Raw genomic sequence first — 18,139 nt, 5'->3', positions numbered from 1 at the left:
AACTCAGCCTTTCTGTCAATAAATTCCGATCTACACCTGATTTTTGTTTGCAAGAAGTCCTACGAAGTGCAAGGTTAATAATAAACACTGAACTCAACCACGGTGTTCATGTGAATAATTTTTTATATGTAAATAGTTCATGTTATATTGTTGTGTTTGATTACAGAAGGAAACCATCAAATTAGTTGTTTTCCCATTTTTTTAGGTCTACGAAAACTTTATATTTTAGAGTGCAAGAACTGAACAGCAATTACATAGGACCAGTGACTAAAAATGCACTTTAAAGATAAATACAATACAAAATCCCACTTAAAGAAAATTAAATATTAAAAAGTCGACAGCCGAGTTTTAGGCCGATTCAAATATGATTTCCAGGATCGTGGTCTTTTATCGTGTTGCTCTCTGGTTGTGATTATACATGCCTGCAAAAAAGATAACAGAATTATTACGTATACAAACCCATTTTTGGTGCACAGTATACTGTTCCTCTGACACAGGATAATTAACATTCATGCAGGTGGAGGATCAGACCACCCTTCAGCTCTGGGCCTCGAGGTGTTAGTAATTTGTATTTGACCTTTTTGGCAGCATTGTTAAAGCAAGTGATACTGTAGCCTTGAAGAGAGAAATGAGTGTAAGGCTCTTCAATAAACCTCAGTTTAGCCTGTTTTCTACCGCCGAGTCCGTGTGACTGTACCTCTCACGCAGGTTTTCATGCACTCTCTTCTGGAGGCAAAGTTGTTCCCATTTCCACTGCAGCCACCATAACGGAAGGAGTGGCACCGCTTTGATGTGGGGCTGTATGCATATCGTTTAATTGATTCACGGCATGTCCCCTTTTCAACTGGGCTAAAGCAGTGGTCCGGGGGACTGCCACCTGGCACACGATAACACAACAGGATAAGAGGAACAAAGTGATTAAAAGTTTGTTCCAGTAGGATGGTAGTTGAAACTTGCCTTGAAGTGCTCCATTTCAATATAAAGCTTTAGCATTGACCAATCTGGAGTTGAGCAGAGTCACTAGCACCACAGTAAGTGGGAAAATGTAATGTGAAGTTAGACGTTTTTAAATTTTTAGCTTAGGGACTGCAAGAAATGCTGCACACCTAGTCTTTGTGTTACCATTCCCTGAACACTATGCTGCTTAGCATCTGTATCAACAATCCCATTAGCCTCTGTGTTTGTGGTCATGATGTTACTCCTGGAAGGAACAGTGATGATAGGTGTTAAGCAACACTAGCCTCTTGCCAGCTCAGGTAGCCATGGCGAGGAATCTATGTTCAGAGATATCAGGACAAGACTCTTTAGTAGCCAAGAAGAGGTGCTGCTGTGTTAATGACTATCTCAGTGGAGTCGACTAGCTGCTGTATCAGAGTATGTGCTTCCCTGCTGGGGTTTATGAAGTTTGGAAAGTCCATGGAATTTGTCAGATAACACATGGTGACCTAATGGAATATGAGCCATGCTTCACCCCAGCTGTGTATAGACATCTCTTTTCCTCATTAAGCTACCAAGTACTGGAATTAGAGAAGTGGAGACGACAGCATATGAACTTGTCTTTGCTAGGAATGAACCACGGGTATTATTTTGCTTATTACCTGTAAAGTAGGGATGCTCATTTAGATTAATTTTCCAAACCGACAACCGCCGTTCGTTATCCGAACATTAACCGTTAACTGATTAGATTAGAATATTAAATTAGAATTGAATGAAAATAGAACTGAGGAGTGTCTGATTAACCCTCTGGGGTCGGCGGTCCCGCCGGCAGGATCTGACAGAAATTTCACCAAACCGTTTAAATAACTCTGCGAGGTTTTGCCATATACACATTTAAAAAACACCCTCAGAAACCTTGGACAGTCTACTTTTCAAATATATATATAGGTAGAAACTAAATATATTTTTACAGCTTCATGATACGAATAGAAAGAACAAGAGTGACTGACTTAAGCATCTGCGTCTCGAAGCAGCTCTGATCGCCTTCCCACTTGCAAATCGCGCTATTCGCATGATAACATGATAATCCGACAGTTAGTATTGGATAAAGAAATATGTGAATACGCCCATTGTGACCGAAATAAACAAGAGCACATGTCTGGGTAGTGTTTACACCGATCGGGTACAATATAGCAAACGGATACGTCTCTGCCGTTGAAGCTTTGCACCAATGTTTCCATTTTCAGCAGCAAAGCTCGTACCTGTGTTCATGGCTCAGTGGGCTAAGCCTGTGTGCCTGTAATCACAGGGTCGCGATTCAAACCCAGCGTATTTAGAACGTGAATAGCGATCTTCAGCTGAGATGCCACAAAACTTCATACTACTAATAATAATTAAATATATATAAAAAACATTTTAAACCGTTTAACTGATAGTAATAATCGGTCAAAATTAATTCTTTCGGTTAACGGTTAAACGGTCAAAATGAGCATCCCTACTGTAAAGCAACACCTAATGCTGCAAACCTTTTTTCAACAATAACCATTAATGTCTATAGCAGGGATGTCAAACTGCAGTCCTGGGGGGCCGGAGCCCTGTGTAGCTTATCTCTGTCCCTGGTCCACCATAAATGATTCAGCTCAAGAGCTGTGTGGTAATTAGCACAAGGAGTTGAATCAGGTGTGTTAAATGAGGGTAAACACAAAAATGTGCAGGGCTCCGGCCCCCCAGGACTGGAGTTTGACACCCGTGGTCTATAGGGTCACCGCTATACTGAACCTGCTTACTCATTCCTTCTAATAATTTCACAATGGTTTAAACTGCTGATCCTGTGTTAGTATTAATGACCAAAAGGGGAGAAAGCAATAATGTATCCTGGGATTATTCTGTAAGGGGCATGGTGCTGTGTTTCTCTCCCATTCCTGCTTGTGTTCAGTGCTCATCATTTTTTTAGATTCGGACAGGTTTTCTGTATGAATCTTCATCTAGCTACCTTGTGCCAGACCTTCCCTGGGATTCTCCAATGAAACGAAAGCCTGGGTTCTGGGCTTACTTCTCGATTCAGGGTTGGTGTCACCTGCCATCTCTCTTCTCTCTGGCCCTGTGGAGATCAATGGGAGAGTTAAGGGTGCTGAAGGTGCGAAAGAGTAATGAGGAAGCACCTATTTTATCAAACTAAAGTATCCATTTTCTTTAAGATATTTATACATTTAGTTAATAAAATATGTTCTGAGATAATCGCAGTGCGAAGGCTGAGATGAGACCACTGGATGCAGGCCTGCTCCTCCTTGTACATGTGCTTTAAACCTCTTGCTTTCCCATGTAGCCCCTACATCTACACATGATGAGACCCCTGGCCAGCCGGTTGACCCACCCTGCTTCAGGCACTTGGCATTGCACTCCGCCTTGCTCCTGAAGTTGTTAGCATTGCCGAGACAGCCACCATAGAAGAAGGACTCACATCGCTGGCTCTCGCCGTTGAAGAAGTAGCGTATAATAATGCCACGGCATGGCCCCACCTCCTCGGGCAGGTCACATGGGCTCTTGTCCGCTGAATGCCAGTGGGGAGAAGCAGAGTTGTGTAGGTTGGTGTGTATGTGAAAGACAGGTAGGTCGCACAACAGGATGGTGAATATGCCATACAATATTCGATAAGACAGGATGGTGAATATGATCTACTATACTGTCCTCCAAATATCTCAGATACGTCCACCGAGGGTTCCGGAGGAAATTCAGCCACGACGAAACTAACCCAATAAAGTCCATCTGGTCTGCAACTCGTCGTTCTCCTCGCAACACCAACTGGGATGTTAGCCACAATGTGTTAACCCGCCTAACCAGGTCAGCTAATCCTACAGTCAAACAGGCTAACTCCAGCGTCAACTTTGGTTTATTATACATCCACTCTCTGACTGGTAAGGGGCATCTCATCCAGGATCTCCTCTCTGACCGTAAGTTGGATTTTCTATGTTTGACTGAAACGTGGCAACAGCATAATGATTTTGTTTCCCTCAACAACTCCATTCCAGTTTGTTTATGTTAGCCAACCTTGTGACTCGGGGCGGTGCGGAGGTCTTCTGTTGATTCATTGGAAGCAGTGGAAAGTTCTCCCCATCTCCGCCCCACTCTTCCATTCATTTGAATACACCGCATCACAGCTCCTTGGATCCACTCCCACTATTATATGCACTGTTTATCAACCACCTAAGCCAAATAAGGATTTTCTAAATGACTTTACTGCTCTTCATACTCATTTCTCAGTACTCTCTCCCAATATTATAATCCTTGGTGACAATAACCTCTTCTCCAGAGATTTCACATCTTGTCTGGACAGCTTTGGATTTCAACAACACAATAAATTCCCTACTCATTGCAAAGGCCATATTCTAGACCTGGTTTGCTGTCACCCCCTCTGACTGCAAAGCCAATCTGTTCCTGCTATCTGATCATGTTTATTACCTTCAATATAAATCTAACACTTTCCAAGATTTCTACTCCTCGTTAATATTGCATTTAAGAAAATGAGTAATAATCCTGATGTCTTTTTCTCTCCCATATGTGTTCTGCTGATTTTTGCAACTCCCTCATGAATTTTTTTACATCCAAAATTTCTGATATCCACCAGCAACTTAACTTTAACGGAGCTGTAGCTCCAGAAGCAGACTCCCTGCTCCCTTTTCCATTTCCTTGTCAGTCATTTTCAAGCTTCACTCTCCCTTCCATAAATGACATATCTGTAATTATTCAAAAATATAAATCGTCCACCTGTCAGCTTGACCCTCTACCCACTACTCTAGTTAAAACCTGGCTCCCCTCCCTGGCCCCCCTCATTACCATCATTATCCACTCTTCCCTTAACACTGGAATTGTCCCTCCATCACTCAAAACTGCTTCTGTTACTCCAATTCTTAAAAAACCAGGTGCAGATCCCTATAACTTTGATAATCTTCGTCCTATATCAAACCTCCCTTTTATTTTTTAAATTCTTGAGAAAGTTTCACACACACCTCAGTAACCATAACCTCTATGAACAATTCCAGTCTGGTTTTCGCCCCCTCCATAGTACAGAAACAGCATTACTAAAAATCACCAATGACCTCCTGATGGCAGCTGATTCTGGCCTTCTCGCCATTCTCATCCTTTTGGATCTGAGCACAGCCTCTGACACTATTTCTCACAATACTCTTGGCATCAGTCATACTCCCCTTGCTTGGTTGATCTCAGTTTATCCAACTCAAATCTCATTCCTCAAGTTCATTTGCCATTTTAGTCGGTGTTCCACGGGGTTCAGTATTGGGGCCCCTTTTATTCATTACTTACATGCTACCTCTCGGCCACATATTTAGGAAATTTAATATCAATTTTCACTGTTACGCTGATGACACACAACTCTATATCTCCTCCAAACCTAGTTGCTCCTTTCCACCCTCTTCCCTCTCAGACTGTCTAATGGAGATTAAATCATGGTTTTCCTCCAACTTTCTCAAACTCAATAGCAGTAAAACTGAAGTTCTATTCGTTGGTACAACTTCCACTGTAACTAAATCCCACAGTTTCTCCATCAATATTGATAATTCCGCTCTCCATCCCTCCACCCAGTTTAAGAGTCTGGGCGTCATCCTTGATAGTACTGTTTCATTTCAGTCACACATTAATCATATCACCCGGTCCGCATACTTCCATCTGCGCAACATAAACCGACTCCGTCCCTTCCTCACTCCCCATGCTGCTGCCATCCTTGTCCATAGCCTCGTCACTTCTAGGATTGATTATTGTAACTCTCTTCTTTTTGGTCTCCTCAACAAGTCCCTCCATAAACTCCAAATCCTTCAGAACACTGCAGCTCGAGTCGTAACTTATACCCCCTCCAAGGAACATATCACCCCAGTCCTTCAACAACTTCACTGGTTGCCCATAGAAACTAGAATAGCATTCAAAATTCTGTTTCTCACTTTGAAATGCATTTACAATCTCGCCCCTCCCTATTTATGTGGCCTGCTTCACATCGCCACTCCCTCCCGCTCTCTCAGATCTTTATCTGCCACCCATCTTATTGTTCCCTCTGCCTGCCTCATCACCATGGGAAACAGAGCTTTCAGTCGCTCTGCTCCCCGACTCTGGAACTCACTTCCACCAGTTATCAGAAATATTGACTCTTCCATTATTTAAGTCAAAACTCAAAACCCATCTGTTTAAATTGGCTTACTCGGTTTAACCCGATTGTTGTCTAATTATGTTCATAACTCTTTTTAATTATTTGTTTTTATTGTTTGTCTTTTATGTGCTATGTAAGGTGATCTTGGGTTTTAGAAAGGCGCCCACAAATAAAATGTATTATTATTATTATTATTATTATTATTATTATTTCATTCCTGTGAAGTGTCAGAATGTAATGTATCTCCAATGAACAGTATCAGAGTTCCAGTCCTGAGAAGTGTCACTCTGTAATGCAATTCAGTCCTTTACACAGTGTCAGTGTGTAATGCATTTCTGTTCTGTGGCATTCAGAGCTCTGTCTGTGAGGTTTCATGAGCTTAGTTCCACCAGATAAATAGTTCAGAGATGTAAACGTTTCACAGATGAATATCATATGTTGGTCTTTAACATGAGCCTGAATTATACTGCTGTCTTGCATTGCATGATTGCTATTATGTTGTGTGCATTTTCTTGATCTTTAGAGATTATCCATCCATCCATAAATCCATCTTCCAAACCCTTAAGCCATACAGTGATTACTTCACAAGCATGATAAAAAAAACTTCAGTAACAGTGGCATGTATGTGTAACAGTGTCACACACCACTAGATGGCAACCAAATTCCTTTGCACCAACCTACTGCACCCAGTAAGAAATGAATGTCTGTGTTTACAACAGAACAGGATTAAAAGAAAGGGGAATATTTCAAGAAATGCAACTGTACTCAGCTAATCTCTTCTGAAACTGTAACATATCTCATACCCACAGGTATTTAACAAAACCAAGACAGATGGAGAACTGGGCTTCATATTTATGAACCCAAAACAGAAGATTTGATCTCTCTTGATCTGTCTTGATCTCTCATGCTAGACTTCAGCACCTCTAGGCCTCTCAAAGGAAAGTTGACATGATGATGCTTCAGAAACATGCCAATAATATGCTGCCACATAAGCCCGCCAAAGATTTTCACAGGGGGCACAGGGGGCAGGGAGTTGGCAATGGTAAAAGTTTTCAATCGGAGGGGTGGCAGTGAGACATGGGGTAAACAGATGATCCATAGCCACACCCCCGGGAGGGAATAGGCTAGTCTTAGCATCTCAGGCTCATTTAAGGGGTTAAGCCTCTCCTTGATGCAGACCCTGATGCTGCTGCTGGGGGGGGGGGGGGGGGGGCTTTTCAGGTGCAAGATGACCTCATCAGAGAGGACTCCTATGAGCACCTCCCTTCCTCAGGCCTCATTCATCATGACTTACAGCTCTCTCTGAGATACGGGATTGGCAAACCCCTGTCTCGCGCCCTACCTTTCATCTTTATAAATGCAAAGCTGTTTCCACAGACCGGTTTTGCATCAGAATATAAGTTCAGAAAAATAACAGTGTTGGAAGAGGTATTACACTTTTTATTGAGGTCATAAATTTCAAATCTGAAAAAAAGTTAAACTATTTGCCAGCTGCATGAAAACAGAATCAGGGCTGCATGGTGGTTCCACATGAACAGGTCATTTTTGAGAAGCCCTCAAAAAGCCTAGGTCTCCCTAAAGCAGACTTTACCCAAGGGAAAAATCCCTGAAGTGCTGAGGGTCACATTAAAGTGTCTGAGTGCCATCAGCTTGCTGTCGGATCCCTACTCAGTGGCAGCATATACTGCTGGCCAGGGTCGATCTCCTAGCAAATTAAGGTACGGTGAGATTCTGCCTTATCTCTATGCAGCTCTAAGCGTTACACCATAAAGAACAAACAGTAATGATTCCAGTAATAATGGCTGTGGGCTGAAAGAACTCACCTTGAATCATCAGTACTACTGGTGTTGATCATTACCACAGTCACCGAGATTCTGAGTATGGTCTCCAATATCCCACAGTAATTTTTACATACAAGTAACTTACAGCTTAAACTTTCCCTGAGACATGAAAGAAGATGAAGCTAAGAAAACAGGCTCAAACTCACGTTTCACAACACATGTTTCCTCACACTCCTCCACTGTCTCAAAGTTGTTGGCATTGCCTCCACAACCACCGTATCCAAAGCTTTCACATTGCTTCGTTTCCACGTCAAAGTAGAAGCGGTCTAATAGGGCCTTGCAGAGACCTTCATCTTTCTTCAGGGCACAGGAATGATGGAAGAGTTTCAGCTCAGGCTGCTCCCTCTCTGCTGGGGAGAAAGGAAGATAGGAGTCAAAATTTCACCATACAGGGAGCTCATGATACTGTGTTTTTTCAGGCCTCTGGACCAAGGCACTTTGGAAGGCAAACTTTCACACGTCTTCAGGTTTCAGTACATCATTCTGATAGAGTTAGAAACTCTTTCATACTTTTTCACTAGTTTTAAACATCTGGTTAGGGAACCTTGTTGTACTGTAAATTGCTTTTGTCATCATTGCGCAAAGAGAATCCTCACAGTGTCCTTTCTTTGGGAAAGACTAAGGGCTGGGTTTCATGTATCATTCTGGGTAAGTTTATAGCTTTACTTGAATAATAATTAACCTTTCATATTATCTTGAACAGTTACAAAATAGACCTTGCTCAATCGTCCCTATTGCTCACCTCCTTTTTGTTCCCCCTGGGCCACTAAATATTCAGCTGGACTAAGAAATGGAGAAGCTTATTCCTGATTTCTTAAACTCCATAATGGATTCCCTAAGGTGAGTCTTGGCCATATTCCCCCAATCACTCCTGCTCTCTGTTGAGCTTCTATAGTCTGTGCCACTTTGATCAAGCCATTCCAACTTCACAACCAGCATCTGTGGGTCACCAGCTCCTTTTCTGTCTGGGTATACCACTTCTCCAGCTTAATCTCCCCAGCCTAATCTTCAATATTGAACCTGTATCAGATACATTGACCTTTGGCCTTAGTCAAAAAAAAAAGTATTTGCTAGGTCTCAATGAAACATGTAGACCTGCTTTTTCTTGTGAAAGTGTCTCATGGCTGGTGTCCGCCTGGTTTAAGGTGCTTGTGCACCTCCTCATAGCTGTAGAATGTGGGAATGGTGAATGTCACTCTTCATGGCCACACAGTGCTTTGGTGTGTGATCCAGTGAGTTTGATAAGACATTCTGAGTGAGTGACTCAGCAGTGGGGCAGCGTGCCTCTACTGCAATGCATCCGCTCACCTGTCTTACTTGCCAACTTGTCTAGCATATGTCTGAATATTTCTGAGCCCTTTCTACCGCTGATCAAAGCATGTCTTTATAGTCTTCCTTTCACTGCACTCTCATGGCTCTTTGCTTGATGACTAGCTGGTGTCATTTTACTTTTAAATGGTGACATTTGTTCATGTACTGCAAACATATTGTACTTGCATTTCAAAAAAGATTAATTTTTTATTATGCTATTCATGATCCAAGCTTTCATATACAAAAGAGATCCATATACTCTCATAAACATTTAAAAACCATTAATCTTTTGTGAATCACAAAATGTTTACATAAGGATCAACAACCACTCACAATTCATGCAACTACACACAGCACGATGCATGATGGGTAGAACAGAGGGAGAAGTAGAGATGGACCATCCTGAAGCCTGGATGCTGATAGGACAGCAGGCTGTGTCTTTATAAAGGAATTAGATCTGAGACCAAGATGTGCCCCAGTGTCATGCACTATCCCTGAGCTCTGCCCACGTATCAATGAAGGCTGGAAACCCACTCACAGCCAAGCCACATAGGGAGATATGAGGCTCCACAGTGAAGTGGGCAGACACTGGTTCTGAAACGGTACCATAGAGTTTGCTTTAGAGATGGGCGATCCACATTTTTTAAGTTCCGATCCAATTCCGATACACAACTGCCGATACCGATACAAGAGCTCTTTTTACTTTGTTATACTTTATATATAATTTTTTTTAAGCTAGTAAATACAGATGGAAAAAATGTATGACAAAAAATATTAAAAAATATTAAATATTTTAAAATATTTAATTAGGCATACATACATACATACATAATGTACTGTACCACCTCATTTGTTTTAAGCGTTTTTGAGGCATTTGCAGTTCAATATGAATATATTCAAAGCAAGTAGCCTATACACAAGTGGCGAATGCTTAAAATTTTAACACAGTTTTTCTCCCATTGGCGTCAGCGCAGTCACTTTTGTTGCGATGGCAGCCCCTCTTGTATCACAAGCTGCAGCGAGTTCGCAAAACAGTCCAATTAAGTTAGCGACTCCCACATCATCCATTGCTTCGTTTTGTCTTGCGTGTGCTTTGTTAAATGGGATTGTCCATTAAACGCTATTCCCACCTCAAAACTTTATTTTACATAGATTGCAAATCGCTGTGCTATTGGTTTCTGTTAAAAGCGTAAAATACTCCCGTCACGTCTTATCTTACGCTCCTTGTACTGCGAAGGGAATGCGCATGACGTCACAGCAGGCGGAAGTCAATGTACTCACACCCACTGAGTAGCAAAAAAGACTGAGGGGCAGCGATAGCGTTCGATTTGAATGCCGCAAAAAAAACACATGTAAAATGGGAAAGAGCTGTCGTGCGATTTGATTGCCAAAAACTAAATAGGTAAATAAGTACCGTGGATCGGTCACGCCGAATATTGGTATCGGTGCATCTCTAGTTTGCTTGAGTAGAAATTCATGGTGAGCAGCTTTGAAAACATTTTATTTACTCTGCTGTGTCAACCCAGAGAGGCACCATGGGAATCTGACATCCAGAGGGAAATTACACCATGGACAAGCAATCTAGCAGATGTCTCTCCACTGCTACGCCTCTAGCAACATTAAAAAAAAAACATAAAACAAGCTGTATAGGCACCAATGGCTTGTCAGAACTCCTACATAGGTGTCTCAAACACAACTCTGCTCTGACTCGCTGTAGTAAGCTCAGTCAGGGCGTGTCATGGACTTTGAGATAAACTCTAAAAGCTGAAGAGGCTGAATAAGCTGGAACATGCTGGATCAGGGGGGACAGGGTGTTCTGATTGATTTTCTCTTCCTCATTCCTCGTTTCTATGGTGACCCAAGGAGGAAAGGTTTGCTCCCGTTCTGACAGGCAGTGCACTCAAGGGCCTGTCAGAAACAATATGAACCACCTTGCTTTTAATCGTAACACCTTTTAAAAGTAGTCACAAACAGATAGAAATGCAGTAAATGCATCTGTAGAGACTGCACCTCATAAATGTATTATTTTTTGGTTACTGAATGCATGTAAGCTTTGATATGAGGTGTCAGCCTCATGCTTCAGCCCTGTGCCATGTGTTTGAATTTTACTGACATGCCTTTGCAGACAGACACACAGGGGAGTTCACCTCTGGACCCTGACGCATCAGTCAGGCCTCTTTGGCATTAGAATAAAGAAGACCTGTCTCAGCAGCACATATGCAGGAACATGCACAAACGCCGGAACCCATACTCGTGTAGGAGTACACTCACAGGAACCCGCACACGTACAGGAGTACACAAGCAGGATCCTGCACATGCCCAGGAGCACACGCAGGAATCCACACACATGCAGAAGCACACATGCAGGAATCCATACAGCAGCATGCACATGGACAGGGGCACATACACAGGAACACACATACAGGCACATCACTGAGCAGATTGTCCTTGCAGGTGCTGGGCTCACTGACCCGCTTATTAAAATGCCTGCTGTGGAGGTTACGCTAAGGCCAGGCGATGGCCAGGGTTTCTCTGTGGGGGTCTAATCAATTCTAACAGCAAGGCAGTGGGACAACCTCCTCATCCTGGGCACAATACAGAACTGTGTAAAGCTCACCGTATAAAAGCAACTGCACATTACTGAAGTTCTTCTTGGTAGTACTCTATCAGTGTCTGATATTGTTTTAGTTATGTTACTGTTCTCATCTTACTAATTTAATGCAACCATCTAGGCATGCTGCGACGACTACGGAGCGCTTTACGGACTAACAGATCAGTTGCATGCACTAAATCGTAAAAACAGCACTCAAAAGACGATTAAGGACTACTTTTCGTAGCGTTAAACACAACATTACGCGTTATGTGCTTGGACTATATTATGCTGTCATGCTTGCCGTCATTGCGGTATGTACAGAACATGTTTTGCTGATTGAGATTCAGTGTGTAGTTCTTGTAGCGTCAGGTTTGTAGCGACGGGTATGGTGGGGGTGCACTTGATAACCACGTGGCTGGGTCAATACGGATAAGCGCACGCTCCGTTTAAGTGCAAGTTGTAGTCTGGACCAGAGGCCGTGCACTTAACCGTATTCGACTATAGCCACAGCATGCCTACAGGGCTCCACTGACTCCAAGTTGCCCCCAGGCAGCCCCAACACACTCAGCATCTAATCCATCAGTCATCTCTCTGTACCAATGTTACAATCCACTCATAATCTGTTCTCTGTGGGCAGTGGTGTCTTAATGGTTAGGGAAGCGCACTTGTAATTGAAAAATTGCTGGTTCGAATCCCCGACCAGCAAGGCGCCACTGAGGTACCCTGAGCAAGGTACTGCCCCCAAGCACTGCTCCCCGGGATTAAAAATAATTGCTAGACTTACCACTGATTGCTAGTGTCTCTTACCACTGATTGACACCAGGAAACCGGTAGTTTGCCTGCCTGTCCCAGTCACAATGTGTGTATAGTGTTTATGTTCGGGCTGCTGCCAGAATCCCAATATGTCCATATGTGCCCTGTCCCCCCATGAGGTGAGGGAGAGGATTGGTGTGTGTACAGCTGTGTGGTCATGTACAGCAGTACAGTCATACACTGCTGAAATGCAGGGACTGTGATGGCAGCGGCAGCATGTACAGCTGTGCAATCATTTACAATTGTGTGGTCATGTACAGAGGTGTGGCCATGTACAACTGTGCAGTTATGTACTATTCCCAACAAAGTATTCCCAGTTTCCCCTGGCAAGGAAGTGATTATTTAGTTACCTAGAAGCGCATGAAATGCAGCTTGCAAGATAAGCATCAGCTAAACATATACAAATGTGCACATGAAAGCCAGCTATTTAATCCAAAGCTCAACCCAGAGAAATGCCTGCAAGAAATGCATTTCCCACATTGCAGAGAGATGGGATACTCTATGTGTACAATGTTCAGCGTGAAGTGGGGAAAGAGGTGTAATGAACGTGGCAGGAGAACTTCCGCATTTGCTTCAGTAAGGCATACATAATTTGAGGTTTTGTGGACAAAGAAATCCAATAGCAATATTTCATTAAACAACAGTATCTGATTTGTATTATTAATGAAAATTTTAATAATAAATAAAAAGATTTATTTAATGAATAGCTTACTATTGGAGGACCGATAGATCAAATCTCTGAAAGTCCATTTTATTCAGGCTGTTCAGGCCATATTCATGACAACTGGGTGACATGAACAAGTATTTGTATATTAATACTCTGTGTCATCATCCATGTGAATTCTCTAGGACTTGAGACTGCTTAAAGTTGTAACTTTTTCTAGTCTTAGGAAAGTTCCAATCACTAATAAGTATAAAATGATAGGCCTAAGTTTTTTTTTCCTTTATCATGTACGGTTCTGCCGCTTTTCCATTACGCATGACTAAGTCATGGAGCAGTAATAAGGCAGTGTGATTTGCAATATAATTTACCTCTCCCTGCATAATCCGTGAATGCTAACTTGAATATTAGCTTATCTCTTGAAGACTACTCCTTCTCTGTTATCTGTTGATTCAACATTAAGTCACTCGATGCACGAAACCTCTGCACCCTTCTTGCGGACCCCAAGGTTTGAACTAGTCGAACTTCAGCCCTGATCTTTTACTTTGCTGTGCAAATAAAGCGAGAGTTCACAATCCACACTGCAGCTTAGCATGGGCGCGATAAATAATAATAATAATAATAATAAAATAATAATAATAATCATTATTGTTGTTGATGATGATGATGATGATGATGATGATGACAACGACAATGATGATAAGTTTAAAAATGCAATATAAACAGTATATGGCAAGCCGTTTTAACATTTAATCGCTAGACTGGATATGTATTGCAGATATCCGTAATTCAATTCTTCCTAGTCAAAAAGAGCATTTCAGATATCCACAATGACATTCTTCCTATCCACAATTGTCATTTCAGATATCCTCATCATCATTCTTCCTAGGAGAAATTACATCACTTTTGCCATTCATCTCTATTGGGCTTAGAATTTCAGATATCCACAATTACATTTCAGATATCTAGAATTAACATTCTGGATATCCGAAATTGAATTCTTACTAGGAAAAATTCCTATTTCAGATATCTACAATGCAATTGTTACTAGTCATAATATTAATTTCAGATATCCAAAAGGATTTCACCATTTTAGATATTCATAATGTCATTTCGAATATCCGAAATACATTGTGACTAGCAAAAATGTCTTAACGGATATCCAGAATTCATATTATGACTAGTAAAAATGCAATTTCAGATATCTACAATTAGAATTATGACTAGGAACAATGCACTTGCAGATATCTACAATTGTATTGTGGATATCTGTTGAAGAGTAGATTAGACACCGTTTTAACATAAAAACAATCCATTTACTATCCACAATTACATTTTAGATATACAGAATATCATTTCTCCTAGTCAAAATTATATTCTTACTAGTCAGAATGACAATTGCAGATATACACAATTACATTCTTACTAGTAGAAAATGTATTTCAAGATATCTAAAACTTTATTTCTCCTAGTCACAATTCCATTTAAGATATCTTTAAATCTTTACAAAGTAGGCTATAAGTGGCCGTTTTAACATTTAATCGCTAGACTGGATATGTATTGCAGATATCCGTAATTCAATTCTTCCTAGTCAAAAAGAGCATTTCAGATATCCACAATGACATTCTCCCTATCCACAATTGCCATTTCAGATATCCACAATGTCATTCTTCCTAGGAGAAATTACGTCACTTTTGCCATTCATGTCTATTGGGCTTTCAATTTCAGATATCCACAATTACATTTCAGATATCCAGAATTAACATTCTGGATATCCGAAATTGAATTCTTGATAGGAAAAATGACACGTCTTCCGCCAGTATGTTTCCCTGTCGTCATTTCAGATATCTAGAATGGCGGTGCGACGTACATCCGGTAAAAATATATAAAAATGTAAGCCAGCTAAATTATTGATGCCATCCATACTATTGCTATGACAGTTCTCTATAAATTCCTTATTACAAATAAATTAATAACTACATAGCCTACGTTTTAATAGAAAGCTAATAACTTGCACGGTAAAATATAAAACGTTCTTTGTTTCGTCCGCCTCACGTTGCTGAATATATAGTTTTTGCTGTTAATGCAGCAGAACAGAAAGTGATCAGCATGATACGTTTAGCTCCTCTGCACTGTTCAGCACAAATACAGACTCCAGTGCAATTAAATCAGTATATTAGCCGGGTTTAATAGTTTTGCTCTAGTTTCATTTTTGATTTGGTCATCCAGAGAGGGTCTGCTGACAGACAGCTAGGGAAAGTGGTGTGTTGAGAGGTTGTCAGCTGTTCGCAGTCAGTGCATGGGACGGTCATTCATTTACAAAATGCATAATTTTGACCAGAGCATGTAAGTGGAGCTCATCGCTCACGGACCTGTACGCTCCTCCAGCTCCCCCCACTCACAGCCGCTTCGCTCATTATCGCCCCCATCTCGGGTCAATTTTAATCCCGCTGCAAGGAAATCGCTCACCGCTGTCTCCAAGAACAAAAGTTTTTGCCTTAACTTTAGCCTGGCATCAAAATAAATGAGCAGTCAAATCCACATTCAAGTAGAAATTGTTTATTTCTGGGTCAGTCATGCTTCAGACACAGGGTGTGAGCTGGTCTGGTACAGCTCCGGTATACGAAAGTGGAGCGAGGTGACGCTAATTGTGAATAGTCTATATGGACCCATTTTATGTTAAAACGGCGTCCTGTGTACTCGTCAACAGATATCCACAATACAATTATAGATATCTGCAATTGCATTGTTCCTAGGCGTAATTCTAATTGTAGATATCTGAAATTGCATTTTTACTAGTCATAATATGAATTGTGGATATCTGTAATGACATTTTTACTATTCACAATGTATTTCGGATATTTGAAATGACATTATGAATATCTAAAATTGAGGTATCCTTTCGGATATCTGAAATTAAAATTATGACTAGTAACAATTGGATTGTAGATATCTGAAATGGGAGTTTTTCCTAGTAAGAATTCAATTCAATTGTGGATATCTGAAATTGAAAGCCCAATAGACATGAATGGCAAAAGTGACGTAATTTCTCCTAGGAAGAATGACGTTATGGATATCTGAAATGACAGTTGTGGATAGGAAAAATGTCATTGTGGATATCTGAAATGCTCTTTTTGACTAGGAAGAATTGAATTACAGATATCTGCAATACATATCCAGTCTAGCGATTAAATGTCAAAAGGGCCACTTATACTTTGTAAAGATTTAAAGATATCTTAAATAGAATTGTTACTAGGAGAAATAAAGTTTTAGATATCTTGAAATACATTTTCTACTAGTAAGAATGCAATTGTGGATATCTGTAATTGCCATTCTGACTAGTAAGAATATAATTTTGACTAGAAGAAATGATATTCTGTATATCTAAAATGTAATTACGGATAGGAGTGTGACTTGATTAAATGTTACAACGGCTTGCCATAAACAGTAGGCCTATCAGCACTACGCAGAAATGACATTAGCTCTATCATTAGCCAACAGCGTCATCGTTTAAAGTTTGTAACGGAAAAAAATGTTAGGGGAACCAACTCAAATCTGTTTCTTAACTGTGAATTACTTAATTACACAATATTTACGTTAATTATTTTTTAAAAATCTTTTATTATATGTAGTTGGCGCACTATTAATCCAAACTGCAAAGCATCATCATAAACCCAGTATTCAGTGTGAATAAACATCCTATTAGTCTACACTGTGAGCATAACACTTAGTAGTCTGCTTTATGACCTTAACTTTACGAGCATAACATTTTAGAGGTCCATGATTATAACTCGACATGAAATTTGTTGCAACAAACAGACGTCGGAATGGAGGGACTTTAACTACCTTGCTTATTGTAGAAAATGTTTAGTTGTGTTAAAAAACCTTACCTCCGTAAATGTCAGTGTTGCTGGAGCTGAAGTGAGAGGCGCACAGTAACAGGATAAATGACGCCGGTGAGAGGCGAGCCATCCCGGCGGTGTTGCGGGTACAGTGTGCGGTACGGCTAGGCTGTGGCTCGCTTTAACTCCCCAGCACTTCCGCAAGCCGGCGAAGTTCGATATTCGCCCGACATTCACAGATCATCTCTGAATTTACTCCATTGAAACATTACAAAACAAAGTAAACCACATTCAATCACATGCACATCTTGATTATTCAATTATTATATACAGTAAATTGTGAAAAAGCAAAATAATGCAGCTCCTGGTGTGAATTAACGCGTTCGCTTGGGTTTTGATAGACGTTTCAAAATAAAAGTCCCAAATGTAAAAAAGGAGTACAGTGGTACCTCGTTTTTCGAACTTAATCCGTTCCGCACTCCGGATCGAATCCTAAAAAGTTCGAGTTCTGATCAAATTTTCCCCATAAGAAATAATGGAAAACCAATTAATTGGTTCCCGGCCCCCCAAAATTACACCTAAATATGTTTTTTTTTAGCATTTAAACACAAAATGAACAGGATAAAACAAGAAGAGCATTTTTTTTCTTAATGGCTTCCAAAACGATAAAGATCTTATCTCAAAATTACCCCTGTCCTGCCCCGATCGCCACGCCCCCTTGTTAACCTTGTGTGGGATCCCCATGTGATCAGCTGTTTTTGGTTATTGTCATTAGTCCTCTGTATTAAGTCCGCGTTTCAGTTTGTTTCCCCAGTCCGGTCATTGGATGCCTTCGACTTGCTTACAGCGCTGGCTTAAAGCAACGCATTCTGAATCGATCCTGACGCAATGCATTACGGTTAGATGCATTAATTGCGACCTCTAACCCGGCTGCACAAACTGGAACCGCCTCCGTGACGACACACCTTTGTCCTTATTGGCTGACGT

The 18,139-nt window shown here is 41.0% G+C and overlaps 1 protein-coding gene across 3 annotated transcripts; it reads right to left on the bottom strand.

Moving 5' to 3' along the window:
* Window positions 1–105: 105 nt before the first annotated feature.
* LOC111838657 (carboxypeptidase inhibitor SmCI-like) lies at window positions 106–17,568 on the bottom strand. 3 transcript variants are annotated; one of them, XM_023801874.2, is made up of 6 exons: window positions 17,201–17,568; window positions 8,079–8,282; window positions 3,311–3,487; window positions 2,990–3,037; window positions 698–877; window positions 106–422 (listed from the first exon to the last, which is right to left on the bottom strand). In XM_023801874.2, the coding sequence occupies exons 1-6, from the start codon at window positions 17,280–17,282 to the stop codon at window positions 388–390; spliced, it is 726 nt and encodes a 241-aa protein (XP_023657642.1). In that variant the 5' UTR covers window positions 17,283–17,568; the 3' UTR covers window positions 106–387. The 3 variants fall into 3 exon arrangements, with proteins under 3 accessions (XP_023657642.1, XP_023657641.1, XP_023657640.1); XM_023801873.2 differs by having other exon boundaries at window positions 2,930–3,037; window positions 8,079–8,279; window positions 17,201–17,567; XM_023801872.2 differs by having other exon boundaries at window positions 2,930–3,037; window positions 17,201–17,566.
* Window positions 17,569–18,139: the final 571 nt, after the last annotated feature.

This window comes from Paramormyrops kingsleyae, unplaced genomic scaffold, assembly GCF_048594095.1.
Source record: "Paramormyrops kingsleyae isolate MSU_618 unplaced genomic scaffold, PKINGS_0.4 ups79, whole genome shotgun sequence".
Lineage (NCBI taxonomy): Eukaryota > Metazoa > Chordata > Actinopteri > Osteoglossiformes > Mormyridae > Paramormyrops > Paramormyrops kingsleyae.
This window is presented reverse-complemented; position numbering and strand designations above follow the sequence as displayed.

What these genes read in the sequence shown, in the direction of transcription:
- LOC111838657 (XM_023801872.2), bottom strand. Translation starts at nt 17,282, where the DNA reads ATGGCTCGCCTCTCACCGGCGTCATTTATCCTGTTACTGTGCGCCTCT. An exon ending in TGCCAAGTGCCTGAAGCAGG is followed by an intron (nt 3,038 to 3,310) that starts GTGGGTCAACCG and finishes TGATCTCCACAG; the next exon opens with GGCCAGAGAGAAGAGAGATG. An exon ending in CAGGGAAGGTCTGGCACAAG is followed by an intron (nt 878 to 2,929) that starts GTAGCTAGATGA and finishes ATCGTGTGCCAG; the next exon opens with GTGGCAGTCCCCCGGACCAC.